Source organism: Quercus robur, chromosome 5, assembly GCF_932294415.1.
Source record: "Quercus robur chromosome 5, dhQueRobu3.1, whole genome shotgun sequence".
Classification (NCBI taxonomy): Eukaryota; Viridiplantae; Streptophyta; class Magnoliopsida; order Fagales; family Fagaceae; genus Quercus; species Quercus robur.
The window spans coordinates 86973625-86992559 of NC_065538.1; the positions used below are offsets into that span (position 1 = coordinate 86973625).

Genomic DNA, 18935 nt, shown 5'->3' on the forward strand with positions numbered 1-18935 from the left:
GAAGTTACAATGGAAGGAAATTTTAATACTTTATATATTTGCAACGCAAGTCTACAGCTGGAGAAAATATACTTTGACAAGTGATTTTGCTGCCCAGTTACAATTTAGTAAAACTTATCATTGATCTTTTTTAAGTGAAACTGTGATCAAATTCAAACGGTGGAATCAGAGGCTAAATATACTAATGCAAAAATTCTTGTAAAGAACTACTTTGACAAAATGAAAAGCAAATTATCATGTCTTGTAATACTACAATGAAGCTGAATGATCTGTAGTGCTACTGCTAACACAGAGAGAGAGAGAGAGAGAGAGAGAGAGAGAGTGACCATTTTCATGAATGTAGACAGGAGGGTTGCCATAAAATTGCTTGATATACTCCAGGATTCCTTGCAGACCCCAGGGTGCAATTGGATACTGAGACAAACAAACTGATTAGTAATGCACTAAAATAACAAGACAAATCAAACTGGCCTTAAATTTCTATGTTCAACCTCTCACCTCAAATATGGACGTATCATTTCGAATTCCTGCCACAACCAAAAACTAGTGAGTTATTTCAATTCCACATCTGAACTGGATGAGCATAACTACAACTGCTTAACACACAGGTTACATTGGCCAAGACTTTAGTGTGGCATGAAATACAGGACATGTATCCAATGCAGTACGGAAAAGATGGAAGTTTTGTTAATCAAACTAAAACAAAGTAATGTAATCCAAGACTTCATTTGTTTATCACTATCAACCTATTCCACTAAAATCCCAACAATATGTCAAAAACATACTTGTAAACTGTACCGCCATGTCTGCCAAAACATCTCTGTCTTCCATATTTAGGCCGCTTGGGTTATCATTGACATACATTGTGATGTAATGATTCACTCCAATGAAGTCAAATGAACCCTTAACCTGACTGGATTCAGCATAGGTAAAGGATGGAAGTCTAGAGCCTACAATCTTTTTCATGGTCTGAGGATAGTCTCCAAATACCAAGGGATCCACAAACCTGCAGCACAAAGCCAGGAACGGTTGCCAAAAGTTTGAATAAATTCTGAGATCCAATTTTGCAGCTTACCAAAGGAAATTGGACATGAGTAATTTTTAAAGGGCAAACGAAATCCACAAAAAACTTTTATTTCTTGTGCCTTCTCAGAAAGATATTAGACTTGACAGAATCCAGACTAAGATGACAAAAGCCGAATAGATAGACAATCACACAAACAAATGAAAGAAAACAGATACCACTTCATATACATGATATTAGAACTTACCAACCCAAGTAAAAATCTTTGGCTCTTTGAGTGGCAATTTTATCTTCAGTACTGTTTGTTAGAGGAATAAACCAATAGCAAAAGACATTGAGCCCTATAACACCATGCTGCTTGTCCTGCATCAGCATTGCCCATAGTTTCTCTAAAATGGCATTTTGATACATATTCATAACGTTCAAATTCATGTTTCCCAAATGAAAAATGAAGGCCTCAACACCGTACAAAGAAGTAGTGGATTTTTAATCATGCTGGGATGCTCAAGCATGATAATTGTCCTTGAACATCAAATAGTAGGGCAATTTAGATATTCGCTACATTGGTCAAAACGCTGACAATGAACAGATTGAATCATACCTGGTATCGTTTCTTGTATAATCTAGCAGCTGACGCATGTGCCAGCAGGATATGATGAGCTGCCATGTACGGCTCAGTTGAGGAGTTTCCTGTAGAGCAGTTACCTCCATATGGAGGTGAACATCGCTGAGGAGGAAGAAATCCAGTATCATAACCCTCAAGCACGAACACATTGGCCTCATTCATTGTAGTCCAATATGATATCCTGTCACCAAACTTCCTGAAGCATACATCTGCATATGCCGTGAAGTCTTTCCTGCATCCAGATCTCGTTATTGAGACACATTCCTAGCAAATATTAGTGCTTAGTGCAGGGAACGTATATACTTTTAAGTGCAAAGGAGTGGTGTATGATGGACTAGGGTTGGGAACCATACACAATCTTCCGACTAACCCATCCTCCATACTCATCTTCAAGTGCTTGAGGAAGATCAGTGTGGTGTAATGTTACGTGTGGTTGTATTCCTGTGTGAAATCAAGAAGTGAAAAACCTCAGCTAAGGGAACACATTTTTATATTAGCTTCTTGGAAGTACCCTTTCTTTTTTTGTTCCTTTTTTTTTTTTTTTTTTTTTTTTTTTTAAATGAAAAAATGGCTGCATTGCTAAGAAATTGGCATTATGAACATCTATGATAGAAGCTGGCTATAACCATGGCTGATTAGCTCATTGATGAGCTTGTTGTAATATTGCAAACCCTTTGGATTAACAGCTCCTCTTCCATCTGAATGAGAGACCATCAGAAGTTCAAGTGTGGGATAAATAACCAGAAATAACTTATGTCTTTTTTAGTTAAAGTGAGTGACAGTTATGTGATCATACTTGGGATAAGCCTTGACCATGATATGGAAAACCTATAGGCTTCTAAACCCGTGTCTTCCATGAGCTGGACATCGTCCTGCAGAGTTAAACGAATGTAATCATACATGTAAGGTGTGTTTTTTACAATGAGTTGATTATGCTTGGTTGGTTAAGACATAACCATATAATTGTTACAAGAAATATCATACACACAGAATCATTAGCTTCCTGTGCAAACAATAAGATGATTAATTGAGCTCAAATATGTAATTAGTATTTATGGTAAAAGATCTTTTAGAAAGGTTCATTACATAGACTGACCTTATATTTATGATACTCATCACATGCTATGTCCCCACTGGCTCCATGCATATTCCCTGAAATATGAGTTGGGCCAATTAGGTTCCTGATTCTCATATATAGACAGAAATAAGTCTCAGCAATGTTTTATCCACTTATAATGGATAATTCAATTTCAGGAAAAAGGCTTTTTCTTTCTTCTTCTATGAATCATTCCATTTTCAAATTCTGACAAAAGGGTAGGAGCAGGCTTGTAATAAGTCTCACATACCTAAGCCCAACAGACAATGATCGTTCTTTTAGTAATTAATATATTTCACCAAGCTTAATGTGGTTCAGGGATCATATCAATCACGCTTACAACTATCATTATAGGTGAAAATTTTTAATTGATATAATTATTAGTTACATCTCATGACTCTCTCATAAAAAAGAACGTTATGTATATATTTCCATGTGTCAAATTTTCACAATAACGGTTTGTATCATGTCTTGTAAAATGGTTCATAATGTACTTAAACCAAAGAGCCCCCCAACCCCAAAAGGAAGAAAAAAAAGGAAAGGGAAATAGAGAGTCTTACGCTTGTTTATTCCTTAAGTTACTTACAAGTTGAGACGTGTAAGATAGACTACGTGTAAGATAGACTACACACACGGGGAGAGAGGAAAATGTTTTAAAGAAACTAATAGTGGTGTATGTATAAAAGAGTCTAACTCTTGGATGCATAGTATAGGCTTTAAACCTCTTCAACTCATACTCATTTTCCAATTTGGGATTAGTCCACTATTTTTTCTTTTGTGAATACCAAGTATTTTAACAAAACACACACAGAGAGAGGGAAGGGAGACAGAGAAGCTAAGCCTAAAGTTATGTTGACAAAAAGATAATGAAGAAGATAAATTGTACCTTTGGTCTTCATATATAAAAAGAAAAAGACAAACTGTAGTTCTCATCTTCATAAATATATAACCATAAGCGTCCCCAAGCTCCAAAAAAAAGGATAATGTATTAGTATTAGAGTTAGTTTTTCTTGGACACATTAGGCAATTTGTTTTTCCTTTTACTTTTACAATGCTCTTATTTTGCCATGTCATCGGTCACATCACTCCTTTACCAAAAAGTTTCCTAATTTTTGGTAATATTAATAAAATAATAATAATATCTATACAATATATAATAATTTAGGTTTAGTAATTAATTTTAGTTTTTTGACTTTTCGTCTCCCCATTAGTCTTTCAACTCTTCTCCCTTTCTTAATTCTTATTCTTCCCCATAATTCTTCAGTTTACCGTTGCCATTACTCCAACTCTTCATCTTTTTATTTTGACTCTTCTTCTCCCAATCTTCTTTTCTATAAATTCTCTATTTTGACTTTTCTTCGTCTCCTTATTTCATGTTTTTCCTACAACAAAAAATGTGATTAGTCTTTCCTTCTCTCTTTATTCCATTTTCTTCTTCTTCTTTTTTTCGGGTGGATCTGTTATTTTTTTTGCCATGTTTGTGGTGAATTTCTTATTCTTTCTTGCAATTTTATCTTGGGTTGATACCTTTTGGTGTTTGAATTTCCGTCACAGGCTCCCTCTCTATTGGATTTGGTTTGAATTTAGTTTGGGTTAATTTGTGTGTCTATATATATGTTAATTGAATTTGGGTTCATATTTAGTTGTTTTAGAAGTGATAATTTGAGTTTAAATCATAACATACTCAACTTGGCTATGTATTAGAATGTGTCTACTAATTATTTGAGTAATTAATTATTACAAATTCTATCTCTTATGGCTTTAAATTCATTTTGATTTTGGTTTGTCATAAATTATTGAGATACCTTTTCTCTGTTTTGCTTATTAGGGAGTATTTTGATGTAATTTTTTTTTTTCCTTTTGGTTTTGAATCGTGTTTTTGTTGGGTTTTGGGTCCTAAAAGTGTTTGTTTCAATTTTTTTAAAAATGATTTATAAATTTTTAGATAGGTAATTTTTCTTTTTCTGGATATAGGGCGAGAAAGTTTGGTTTTTAAGAAAAAAAAAATTTTGGGAAGCAATTGTCAATTCCTTAAGTACTTTCACGATGTATAAACTTTTGTAAATAATGTTGTTTACAAAAGAATATTTTACCTTACTTTTTAATATAAAACATAACAATATTTGAATATAAAAATATGTAATAATATATGGTGACCTGCATGGGCGAATGTATCCCATATGCTGGGTGTCCTCCCATCTAGGTTTCTGCACCTTCAACCTTTCACAAACGATTGAAGAAACTAAATTGTAAAAACAAAAAAACAGTATATATATATATATATATATATATATATAGAAAAGATAACGAAAATTTTGTAATTATCAGAGAAATTTTTTTCTTTTTATTATTTAACTATTATGAAAGATATTTGCTTGTCATTTTGCCTTTTTTTTTTTTTTTTGCTGGAAGCTTGTTATTTTACATTAGAATGAGTAAACCAAAAAAAAAAAAATATATATATCATTAACACATATAAAGAAGCAAAAGGAATTTATGTGATCACCTGATAAGCTGAGGCAGCAGCCCCAAACACAAAGTCAGGTGGGAAATCATCTCTGCTAAATTTATCAGTGCTTAAAACTAGTGCTGCTGAACTTGTCAGCAAAACTAGCTAGCCTCAACATTTTCCTCCTGCTTTAGTGGGAGCCTAGCAGAACTCTCTCTCTCTCTCTCTCTATATATATATATTGACAAAGAACATAGTTCTAGCTGCTTATTGGATTCCTTAAAAAAGAAACAATCTTATTGGATGTGTCCATTCATGAGTCCTACCACATATATGGCCACAATTTTTTTACTTTTTTCATTTGATTTTGAGAATGCATGGAAAAGACAAGATTGAACTCATTGCAGGCTTCATCAAGGAAGTTTCTTTCAAGATTTATGCCTGTATATGTAATTGAGCTCAAATATGTAATTAGTATTGTAAAAGACCTTTTAGAAAGGCTCATTAGATAGACTAACCTCATATTCCCTGAAATATGAGTTGGGCCAATTAGGTAGCTGATTCTTAGATATAGATAGAGTTATGCCTCAGCAATGTTTTATCTACTTATAATGGATAATTTGATTTCAGGATAAAAGGCTTGTTTTGTTAGAATAATGTGGCCCAACATGATATTTTATGATGTCTCTATTATCAATAATTAATTATTTAAAATTTCTTGTGAAATTTTGCAATATTTTTATGATGTAAAATATTGGAATATTGAAATATGTCTACTTGATATTGTAGACTAAGATTAAGAAGTATTTCATTATAGTCCTTGACTTGATCATATCCATCATGATTTAGCCTATTAGGGACATTGTTGGACCATGATGGAAAGGAGGTGCAAGTTAAAATTGCTCAGACTATGGAAGACAATAAAGGCTAGTCTTTTGATGGTTAGTGCATAATAATCTTAGAAGTTCTTCCATAATGAGATTCATGCACGTTGAGTGTTGGCCTTAATAAATCTATCGTGTCATTGTCAGTAACTTGGCCTCCTATAAAAGGTGCTGTCATTATAGTGATTCTAGATATATGAATCCATGTGTTAGTATGGAGTTACAAAAGTAATGACACGTTAATGAACATATTCATTAATGAATCTAATTAATGAAGTTGTTTATTAGTGAATGTAACATATCTGTTACACAAATTGTTATTATAATAGAAATGATTTTATGGCTGGTCATGTCCTTTCTGAATATTATAAATATTGTCGAGGCCACACTTGTAAGGGGTGTGAGAAGAGGAAATAAAGCTCTTATTAATCCTGACCAACTAGGGAAAGCATCTTAATTGCTTGTGAGGTCCTTGAATAATATAATTTAGTATGTAAATTTCTCACGTTTTATTGTTGATTTTTATTACATATGCACATGATATAATTGTTAATTAATAGATGTATTATATTTGTTTCTCTTGAATTATTACTTTTTAAGTATAATTCCTACATTTTTTTCTTCCAGTGTGAGATGGGAGACTTGGTGTAGGAGAGGGAGAGTGACACTGAAAACAAGATGGGTTCATTACTTATATTACGAAGAAACTTAAGTTTCACGTGGAATTTTTTAATTAAAAAATCTAGCTCAATGGGTGCCAACGTGGCAGATTTTAATGGAACTCGAGTTACACGGCAAACTTGAGTTTGAGGAACTCAAGTTTCAAAATAGTGGTAGATCACTAATTATTTCGTAAATAGTAGTAAAACACCAATAATTTCGGCCAAAGATGATATTTGACCATTTTTACCTACACATTTATCCTACTTTCTTTGTTTTTTACGTTATGTGAATATTAAATTAATTGATTTATTGTCAGTCACTTTGTTGATATTCCATATGCTTCTTGTTCCATACAAACTTATAGTGTCTTTTTTGTTACCTCCCAACAGGAATGTGTGAATTATCACTTATTGGGCTTTTAGTTCATCATCATCATCATTATTATTATTATTATATTCTTTTCCTTTTCCTTTTTCTTTTTCTTTTCAGATCAGTTATTCAGATTTATAGTCATAAGAGGTTGCTAGGACATGATCCCTCTGCTGATGGTGGATATCTATTGAGATTCAAGAACATATTTGTTCTTGAAGAAATTTCTAATGTGCTAAATTAAAAAATTTACTTTTGTGGGGAATTAATTGGGATTCTTATTTATGTTTGAACCTTGTGGAATTTAGACAATTTAGATATTTTCGAGATTAGATGAATTACTGTGTGCGTGATTTGATTTTGAGGCTAAATTTATTTCCGTAGGGGATTTCCAATTGCAAGTTAAATATGGACTTTTTAAATGAATTAAAATTTTGAACTTTACTCTTTTGTTCTCTTTCTTTTTTATAAGAATCATTTTGGGCTGTACTTAAATATTTTTAAAACTGTGGTATTTTCAAATAATTGATTAAAATAGCTATTTTTTAAGAAAAGCCGACCCCTTTCAAATTGATCATTTTTTTCTTATTTTTTTTTCAAATTAGATATTAATATTTTATAATTAAAAATAATAATATCCAAATAATTAACCATATATAATTATAATTACACTGGATTAGCATCATCAATTGTTGTAAATTTTGATCCAGCTCATATAGTTCTAAGAGAACTTTGGCTTTGGCTCCTGTTCTGTAATGTGTGATCTGCTCCTTCCAAATCCTAGAACAGCAGAGAGAAGAGTCTCTTTGGATAATAAACTATCTTTTTTATCACCCCAAAATACCATCCAAAAGCTGAGTTTGCTTGTGGAAACACAAAGGATTGTTAATGTGTAACAAAGTTCAGTATCTCTCTTTTCTTGTACAACATTGAAGAGATATTTGCACTCAGGTATGACCATTTCATTTATGTCACTAGTTAAAGTTGAATCAAAACTCCTCCCACACTAGGATTAGCTTTACCATTGTCTGTCTTATGAATAAAGCAGATATAATTCTAAACATTTTAGCTTCAACTAAATGACTGAAAACTGTGTGTGTGCATGTGTGCGTGCACATGTGACTAACTAAATGAGGTTGGAAAAACCTGAATTATGTTTTTGAAATTGAAACTGAAGGAGGTTACAGGTTATTTTATTACAGATTTGGAAAAAACTAAGCTCTAAAGTAGCATACTGGTAAATAATATAATTTTCGAAACAATAAACAGCAGCAGTACCAGGTCTACTAGCACACCATTATGTAGCAAGGAATGGCAGAATCTACCGAGAGAAATGAGCATGGGAAAATGCAGTCAAATTCTTCTCAAGTTTGATAAACCCATCTGAGCTGACACCTTTAGTCTTCAAGAAATGGGAGTACCAATGAGCAGAAAGCTTTGGTTGCCTTTTTAAATCCGGGTCATCCAAGTCTACGTAGTATAGGCCAAAGCTTGATTCATAGCCATCCAATAACTCTAAGACATCCAAGAAGGCCCATTGAAAATAGCCTCTTGTATTTGATCCATTCCTTCCAAAATTAGATTGGAGAAAGAGAAAAAGAAGGGGGAATTATGTCAGAGAAGTAAAAAACCATATATCAATGCAAAGAAACATTTAGAAACTTATAATAATTCTCTCCAATGTATAAATTAGCTGATGACTTTTAGTCTTTAGTACAAATAAATTATGCTAGCTAACTTAGTTTTGAGGAAAACATAAAGGAATATACATATCAGATAATCCATCACTCTAGTTATACAAGTGTATGAAATGGAATTAATTGTGATGATTATGTATATTAAATTGGTTTGACAACTAATTATACGCCACAACTTGAGACTTTAGGTGATAAATTTGTAAAATTTTGTGTAGGCAAATTAGACAACAGTGAGTTCAGTTTTATGAAATTTTATCTCCTCGCCTCATGTGTTGTGGCAGAAAAATATAAATATCTTGCTGTGTTATTTGTATTAGACAAGAGACAGTTAGAGAACTCTTTTGATGTATTAAACTTTGGGTTCTGTTAGTATTTCACTATTTTGAGCCACTTTTCTGATCTCTCTAATTTGTGATGTGACCACTGAAATAGGATCAGGATGTCTAGAGTTGCAAACACTCAAACTATAGTGAAGGCAATATTTAAAAGAATTTTAGATTATTTAACAAGATTTAAACAAATAGAAAATGGGCATACCTCAGTGCATCAAGCAAAGCCCCAATATGTCCATGCAAGTAGTTCACCCTTGGCTCATCTTCCAATGATGAATTGCGTTGTGTTTTCTGTCCTGCAAAAACATTACAACCAAGATTTAAGTTTCTCCCTAACAAAAAAAAAAAAAAAAAAAAAAAGATTAAGTTTCTCAATTAGAGGATCACATAAAATGAGAATAAAATTGGATTTTGAAATTATCTACCTACAATCCCCAAACATGAACAACAATCATAAGTTAGAACAAATGGTATTTCAGAGGGCAATGGAAGAAAATATGAAAGATTCAATTAGGGTTTTTTTTTTTTTTTAAGTAACTCATTTGTTCATTGTTTGATCACTTTTACTTTGAATGGTGCAAACATTTGAAAGCGAGAGTAAAACAATTGACGTTCTATCAAACATTTAGTTCATGGATATTGATCCTCTATGCAGGCTACCAAATGAATGTTGTTTCAGATAATGTATTATTAAATGCCACATTGTGATGGTAGTCTGTATATTTCTATGTCCATCTATCAAGTCCATGTACCAAAACTAGCAAAAGCTTTTACAAATATTAAAATTGAAGATAATGTAAAAGAAATTCTTCTCATTTGCTACTAAGTCTGCCAATAAAGGCTTATTATGCGCTCTTTAGTTACCAAATATTTGTGTTTCAAAATGAGGAAGCAAGATTGAGTTTTAATATAAAGAAACTTATATTATGAGGACTAAAATCATTAAAAGAAAATTGTGTGTGTTAAAAATAATATTTCTATCGAAATGCCCTCTATCATTACTTTGATGAATTATTCTTCAGTTCCAAGGGAGGAAGAAGCACACATACAAACAAACTCTTTATGCATGAGGACACGTGTGTTTGTGTGTGAGAGAGAGAGAGAGAGAGAGAGAGAGACCATTCTCATGAATGTAAATAGGAGGATTTCCATAAGCTTGCTTGAAATACTCCAGCAGTTCTTGCAAAGCCCAAGGCATAGTTGGAAACTGAGTCAAATAGGCTAGTTAGTATTACATCGATATGACCTTCACAAGTAAACCATCTCTGCATTTTGTGCTCATGTTCTCACCTCATTTACAGATGCATCATTTTGAATAGCTGCACAGTAGGGCAAGTAGTATTCTACTTCAGTTTCATCTCTAAAGACTAGGTAACAAAATGGTGAATTTATTGAGGACCATCATGTATAAAACAATAGAATGAATCCCGGATTGGAAAATTCAACAACAGACAAAGAGAGTTGAATTGGTAAGCTGAGAAAGGCTATAAGGTAATCTGATCACTGGTGAAGTTAGTCCCCATTTTGATGGGTCTATATATAATAAAACATACCTGACAAGTCTATTGCCATGTCTGCATCAAAGTCTCTGACCTCCATGTTTAGTTTGCTGGAGTCATCCTTGATGAAAAGCGTGGAATAGTAATTTAATCCTAGAAAGTCAAATGAGCCCTTAACCAGATTTGATTCAAGATTGGTGAAGGCTGGAAGTCTTGAGCCTACATTTTTTTTCATTACATCGGGATAGTCTCCATAAACCAAGGGATCCGCATACCTGCAAGGCCAAGCAGATCATGATAGCCAAAAACATAATGAATTCCAAACCTGGCTTACATACGACTCATATTCCAAAAATTAAAAAATCAGATGTTTTCACATTAAAAAACAAGCACAAAAAACTAAAACAAAAGAATCTCAAAGTTTGTAATCACTACTTGCTTTAGGGCCATACCATATTCACATTACACTTCATAGATGCCACAATAAGATGACAACGTGCAACGTCAATTTGTTCGTGAATGTGTAACTTACCAACCAATCAGGAAGTCCTTGGCTCTTTGAGTAGCAATAACATCTTTAGTTTTGTTTGTTAGAGGATGAAGCCAGAAAGCAAAGAGATTGATTCCTATGAATCCATGCTGCTGGTCCTGCATTGCCCGCACTCAATTTGTTCATATATATGTTCCCAATTTTACTTTACCTTTTTTTTTACATGGTATGTGTTATTCTAAAAATTTAGGACAAAGGCATAAAATTAGTAAGAATAGGTTGCTTCTTTCTTCGGGCTGAAAAACCCAAGCATGATCTTCATTTTTGAACATCATGTAGTTAAGGCATTTGATTAATTCATTAAATTGACCAAGCCACTTGAAATGAATAGCTTCTATATTACCTGGTACTTTTCCTTGTATAATCTAGCAGCTGATGCATGCCCCAACAAGATATGATGAGTTGCCAAGTATGGCTCAGTTGAGGAGTTGCCTCTGGTGCAATTAATGCCAAATGGGGAAGAACAATGCCCAGGTGGTAGATATCCCCCATTGTAACTCCCAATCACGAACACATTGGCTTCGTTCATAGTAGTCCAATGTAACACCCTGTCACCAAAATTCCTGAAGCAGACATCTGCATATGCCGTGAAGTCTTTCCTGGATCCACATCTAGATTATTAAATCACATTCCTTGCCAGGTTTTCTGCTTACCACACAGAATGTGGATACATACACTCAAGCATAATAGTTGTCTACAATAGACATGAAGGATGAGAATCATACACCATTTTTCGACTAAGCCATCCTCCATACTTGTCTTCCAGTGCCTGTGGGAAATCACTGTGATGTAATGTAACATGAGGTTGGATTCCTGCTTGATCAAGAAACAAATTAGCATACAGAAGGACTCAATCAATGCCAAGAAAATTGAACTATTGTCATTTATGATGGGAATGGACAGTAACCATTGCTGGATAGTTCATTGATAAGATTGTTGTAATATTGTAGCCCCTTTGGATTGACAGGTCCTCTTCCATCTGAAACATTAGAAAATAAGCAGCTTAAGCATGAGAAAAAGTACTAAATCACTTCTTGTTCGGTTAATGAAAGAGATTTGTGATCTTACTTGGAATAAGTCTTGACCATGAGATAGAAAATCTATAGGCCTCTAACCCTGTGTCCACCATGAGCTGGACATCATCCTGCAAGAGTGTGATCAACCATACTCCTATTAGTAGATGGTTCAAATAAAATGGGCATATAATTAGTTGGTTATGTCATGGGCCGTATAATTTGGTATCTATCAGGCAGAGCATAGCCAATCAAGGAATGAGTATTTGTCATGCAGAATACTTTCATTTTGTTATAATTAATTATGGTTTACCATTTGCTAACAACTTAAGTTTTGGGACAACATATAATTTATCATGGTATTATAAAAAGTGGAGCTAAGTTTAAATCATGTTTCCACTCTATCTCAAATTTAAAAAGTTAAAAATACTACGTATGCAAATATTGGTAATATATTAAAGGATAAATACTTTTACACACATCCTGTAACACACAAAGAATTAATGTTTGACTTACCTCAAATACTTTTTTAACTGGGCATGTCCTTTTGTTTTAAATATATAATGACAAGTAGTAGTGGGTTTTAATATCCACATTTTATTTAAGCTGCATTTGGATTGTGCTGATTTCCAGCGCGTTTGCGTTTTTCCACCTTTTTTTTTTTTTTTTTTTCACGTGTTTTTTAGACTTGCGGATACTGTTCATGCACTGTTTAATGAACAGTAACCGCAAATTTTGACTTTTCAAACTTTTCAGCCAATCAGTGCACATCGTATATTGTTCATGGACCCACAAATTTCACTTTTCAGCAACTTTTTTATTAAAAATGGGTCCCACGGTACTATTCACACATTTAAAAATTATTTTGTTACAGTATTTTTCAGTTTTCAGTTTCAGTTTTCAGTTTTCAGCTGTATCCAAACGGACCCTTAGTTAGTGGGTGATGTGATAGTCTCTTAATAAAATAAAAGGAGATTCATTTTTAAAAAGTTTTGGAAATAAGTCAAATGCAAAGAATTATTGTACATACCTTGTATTTGTGATACTGATCACATGCTATGTCACCATTGGCTCCATGCGTTTTCCCTGAAAATTTAAAAATGTGTTAATCCCCATAGTGGGTTTTCACTTTGTCACTAGTTGACTACATTATTTACTTCACTTCACTTTAATTATTATTGGTAACTTATTTATTGTGGTTACTTAACCGAAAATAAATTTAAATTCATAATTGGTTTATGTGCAACGTTTGATTAATTTCCGCATTTTGTTAAAGATATTGGGTATATATCAATCTAATGGCCCAAAAGGCCCATTATTGTAAGTCCATGTAGAGCTAATATAAGTTCTTTTATATATCTTACTAGAATTCATTGTGATCAACAATTGAGAACAAAATAAAGATGTGGCCCCTCAGTTTTATCGAGTGTCAGGTTGAACTACGTAACTCTTCTCTCTCTCTCTCTCTCTCTCTCTCTCTCTCTCTCTCTCTCTCTCTCTCTCTCTCTCTCTCTCTCTCTCTCTCTCTCTCTCTCTCTCTCTCTCTTTTGCTTCTCTAAATTATTTAATCCTTGTCTTTCAACAGGGTCTAAATAGACTTAGCCTAATTATATCTCATCTCAATTCTAATTTATCAATTCACGTGATATATAGTCATTCACTTCATATGGAATAGATGAGATTTTGATTTTCTAGCACTTGAAAAATGGGACTATTATAAGCACTAATAGTACTTTTGATATACTAATCAATTTGAATGCAAATAATCTCATTTTTATTTAATAAACAAATACCAGGGAATAAACTATTTCATAAAAATGTTACTACATATTACCCAAGTTAGTTGTATAATAGAACATTAATTTACTTTTTGGGGGGAAATGATTAGAATATAACTTCAAAATACTATACTAATTATAAAGAAGCTTACCAGAATGGGAAAAGGAATCCCATATGCTAGGCTCCCTCCCATCTTCATTTGCTGCACCTTCAACCTTTCATATATATAAACAATTTTTTCAAGGATATGAAGAAATAGAGAGAATATTAATTATCTATTAGAAATCACCAATTCTTTACAACTTTTAGTAATGAAATAACTAAACAAATAGCACTTTTTTTTCTTTAATAAAGCTATGTTTAAGAAAAAATTGAAAAGAATGTATAAAACCATTAATTAATAAACAGACCTGATAAGCCGAGGTCCCAGAACCAAACACAAAGTCAGGTGGGAAGTCATCTCTGCTAAATTTATCAACCCCTAGTACTTCAACCACTGATATGTTTATCAGAAGAAATAGAAAGAAATAAGAGAGAATCAACATTTTTTTTTCCCAAAGCAATGCTTTGAAAGCATGCTTGTATATATTATCCTCTAGCTTGACCCAAATCAATGGCTTTAATTTATAGCCAGACAAAGAGTGTGTCCCAGTAGAAAATCGACATGCAAAGGATTGGTTCTGCATGCATAAGTATATTGAGAAGAGACAAACTTGTCCTTGTTGCTGACTTAGGATAATGGACGTTTTACAAATGTTAAAGGAAAGTTCAAAGGAAAGTTACAGAGTATATTGACACTTGCATTAATGGAGTTTTGTCGGTTTGTTTAGAGCCCAAAAACAATGGTTAACCAATTTTAAGGCCAAACAGCTTTTGGTTAAGTCATGAATAACACCAATATTGTAAAAACAAAAATAAATGTAGTGGAAATATACCTCATAATATGGTTCCAAAGTAAAAACCACAAGGAGGGCTTGACCTTACCAACCCTGGAAGTAGAACCGAATCCACTAACCAAATTGAAGTTTTACAAAATAAAATTACCAAATTCTAAATTGCTACAATTTAGTAGTACTTACTAATTTTACCCAACACGGTTTTGAATTCATGGACTCTTCAATTATCGAGTTTGTTGTATGTGAAACTTTGTCCACAACTTCAAACACTTGGTTCAGCATTTTAACTTTTGGAATATGCAACAACTTCAACACCACCCGTTTTGAATTTTCTTAAAGCTTGATCACCAATATGGACTTTTGAGAGCAAGAAGCAGTGTACCTTCAAGTTTACAATCAGTAGCTCTCTAAAAGTCTTTTTCACTTGCTCTAGGTTTTTCTTATATACTTAAAGGTTAGATGCATGAAACCGTAGTCACTTGATGGGCTGAATGGACTGAACTCACGATTTTCACTAGACACATTCCGATTGATTCAAAATGAGCTTGATTGATCAAAATCTTGGCTATTCGATCAATTGACTAGCTATCAAAAACTATCAAACTTATAGAAACTTGAATCTTTGATATGCTTGTCTTAAAAAATACATTTCCAAAGCAAATATAAGCCACTTTTGTTCATGATTTGCCAACCTAAAATCTAGACTCAACCGTGTCATCTGCCTTGCTGCTTGTTATAAATTATAATATGTTGCTTGAATTTTAGGTGGATGCTATAAAGCCTATAATATGTGAGTTGAATTTGAGGTGCACCAAGTTCATATGTTATTTGTTACATAGAATCATTACTTAGAAATCCCACTCCTGTGTGCCCGACATTGATTTTTGTTTTTTCTTTCTTATGACATTTGATTGTGCCATTTACCAACCTTTCGTCTTTTTTATGATAAGGTATGTCAAACCTCACACACAAAAAGACGCGTGGCTTTCTGGTTGTTTTAGAGAGAGAGAGAAAAAAAACAAATTTGGTCTTAGGCACATCAATTATTGGAGAATAAATTATTCTTGTGGAGTGTTAGCTGTGGTGAGAGAGACCTCTATGAGTTGTATTTGGAGTTTGAGTTTCATGGGATTTTTAGTGATGACTAATTCTATGATAAATTTATTTGTAATTGCTGGTTAATATTCCATTGTAATGCATATAGTATGGTTGTATTAAAGGTTGAAGACTGAAGATTATATTCAGATTATTGATTTGAAGATCTTAGTCAATAATGAAGACTTGATTGATCAACAAAAACTGGGTTTTGGACATTAACTTTCAGCCATAGCTCACAAAACTCTCGGTCGAGCAACCCTATTTGAGAAACCCATCGAGTTGGCTTTACACGGGCTTTTCATAGGCATTTAAGTTTTAACCCCAAAACCCTACACCTACTTAAACAGAAATTCAATCCAAGTTACTAAGAGAGGAAGACGGTCACAAAACAGAGAAAAATACTTAAAGAGAGAATTCCTTGGGCTTCCTACCTCTCCCATTGTTCATCTTTGAGAGATCTATTGTTCCAAACACGCACAATGATCACTAAAACTTGTGTTGGAATTATGTTGAAACCTTAGAGCCAGACATCAAATCTTCAAGAAGTCTTGGGAGTAGCCGAGAGATCAGTTTACAAGTGATGTATACACTTGAGGCAATGCAGTGACAGAGCAAGAACTTGAACTCGGAGTTAAGGGTAGCCGCTTTGTTTGCTGGCTGTGTGTGGCTAAGCCGCTAAGAGGGTTTTTTTTTTTTTTTTTTGTTGGTCTTTGATGCATGTGTCCACCGCTGAGTAAGGAAAAATTATTTTGTTAAAATTTTTTTAAAGAGTTAAGTTGTTTGTTATGGGGTAAAATTAGTTTATTGGACTAACTTTTTTGGACTAGTATATTTTATTTTAGATTTTAGATTTTTTTTAGGGTCTTTAAAAATTTAAAAATAGGAAAATGTTAGAACTACAAACTTTTTTACAAATTACTGATATGGTAAGTAGTTAATGGTAAGTAAAAAAGTTATGTAAGTGGTGTGCTCAGATTTAAACCAATAAGAATTAGCTATCTTAACAGTTTATAAAAATGTTGTAGAAAAGTTTGTGACTATAACATTACTCTTAGAAGAATTAATGATATTGTTAAGAGGGGGTAAAATATAATTTTATAGAATACAATTGCTATAATTAGTACCTATACATATACTAATATTTATAAAAAAAAAATTGAGACAGAGTGACTCCGTCCATGAGGCAATGAGTAACTAACAAGGCTTAAGATATGTCCTATTAAAAAAAAAAAAATAAGGTTTAAGATATGATCTACAATAGCTAGGTAGCACTGGCCGAAGCTTGGAGGGCTTGGATACTTAATTTGACTACAAATATGAAAAGTTGTATCAGTATTGTATGTAAGTTTTGATGAATAATATGCATTCTTGAAATCGATAGTTACCACATGAGATTATTACTAGTCTCATCTGAATCAGGATTTCATGTGGAAGATAGGATGGTTATCTTGTTTAATTTCGAATGAATTTCTAGTTGAACATAAAAATAAAAAAAAAATAAATAAATAAAAAAAATAAATATTAGATTTAAAAAAAAAAAAAAAAAAAAAAAATCAGAGAATTTCAAGCTTGATTTTAATGCTTTAACAGAATGTCCAAGCTTATTTTAGTCCGTTCCTTTCAAATCCTAGAACAGCAGAGAGAAGAGTTTCTTTGTCCAACAAATTATTACTTGTTTGTTCCATCACCCAAAAACTGTCCCCAAAAGCTTTGTTTGCATCTGGTAACAGAGAGGAGTATAACAGAGTTCACTAGTTCAGTATGTCTCTCTTCTTGTACAAATTTGAAGTCATCTCCATTCATATATGACTATTTAATTTCTGTCTAACAGTTAAAGTTGAACTAAAACTCCTCCGACAGTTTGATTAGCTTTGCCATTGTCTGTCTTATGAAAGCAGATATACTTCTAAACATTTTATCTTCAAACAAATGACTGAAAACTTTCTGTGTGCAATCTGCCTTCAAGGAAATTGCTAGCCAATGGTTTACTTCTTCTTGGGGGTGCAATCTGCCTTTCTCGTGGTCACTCTAGCCTGGGTGCTAAAGTTGCCATGGCATACATCTTGACGAAGCTGAGTAAGCATGGTGCTTCATCAGATCAAAGTAGTCAAAGTTGAGGTACGTGACCTAGATGTATCATGACAGATTTTGGAGTATCTAGTAAAGTTTACTAGACATTTTATTAGCTGAAGCGTGTTGCATGTAGCATCATTGTATCAAAAAAAATTGGGACTAAGGCTTAATTGTTGTTTTATATAGCATGTAGTGTAACTTACGTGCTTTTTTTTGTGGGGTGTTTTCCTGCCTTTACCTCTGCATCAGTATATCCTTATTGATTTGTTATGCGTTTCAGGTTGTAAATACTATATATATAATCAATGGACCCTTTTTAACTACTCATCTACAATTTTTTTTGGGTATGTAAATGCCCATATACTTCATTTGTAAATCTTCAAGATGTGAAAAGGATTAGAAACTGATCTAAGCAAGTCTTGTTTGACATTTAATATAGTTGGTTTTGATTTATCAGCCTTTGCATTTTATTATTGGAAAAGTTATCACAATTAGATCAACACTATCCCTTTCTGTTAAGAATATGCAGTACCAGCATATTAGCTAGATTCACTTGGAGCAGAGAGCTCAAGAGAATAAAAAGGAAATTTATTACTGTGATCCAACAAAAAAGATCTTGTTTTATTCTCTTCCTAAGTTATATTTGTGGAAGATGAACCATGATGCAGGCAAGTAAATTATGATTGATTAGCTAGAGAGGAGTCAGGAAATAGTAATACCATGATAGATTGTTCTGCTCTAAGTTATACAGGTTGTTAGAGACCATAACAAGTAAATGGTGTGCATGAGTGATTTTGTCCTGTTCTTAAATCAAGGCATGACAGGCATACTGTATGTTGGGTTGGTAGCACTTGCTTAAGCCTCCTCTAGGGTCAGCTAAGGTTTATA

The 18935-nt window shown here is 33.0% G+C and overlaps 1 protein-coding gene across 35 annotated transcripts in view; it reads right to left on the bottom strand.

Moving 5' to 3' along the window:
- The window catches only part of LOC126727585 (beta-glucosidase 11-like), a 100069-nt gene that overhangs the window by 8881 nt on the left and 72253 nt on the right, over window positions 1-18935 (bottom strand). For 13 of the 35 annotated variants that reach the window (XM_050433380.1, XM_050433381.1, XM_050433357.1 and 10 more), the window contains exons 15-17: window positions 10259-10346; window positions 9345-9435; window positions 8242-8678 (exon numbers count right to left, since the gene is read on the bottom strand). The exons of 4 other annotated variants lie outside the window; for them this stretch is intronic. In XM_050433380.1, the coding sequence (XP_050289337.1) occupies window positions 8432-8678; window positions 9345-9435; window positions 10259-10346 (426 nt within the window). In that variant the 3' untranslated portion in view covers window positions 8242-8431. Of the gene's footprint in view, window positions 1-326; window positions 415-498; window positions 528-785; window positions 1007-1271; window positions 1388-1625; window positions 1882-2002; window positions 2091-2275; window positions 2348-2445; window positions 2522-2745; window positions 2802-4902; window positions 4966-5251; window positions 5271-8241; window positions 8679-9344; window positions 9436-10258; window positions 10347-10429; window positions 10507-10692; window positions 10914-11170; window positions 11287-11531; window positions 11788-11913; window positions 12002-12095; window positions 12168-12256; window positions 12333-13231; window positions 13288-14131; window positions 14196-14390; window positions 14619-18935 lie in introns of those variants that run through there. 18 more of the 35 variants (XM_050433362.1, XM_050433360.1, XM_050433363.1 and 15 more) reach the window with 15 other exon arrangements.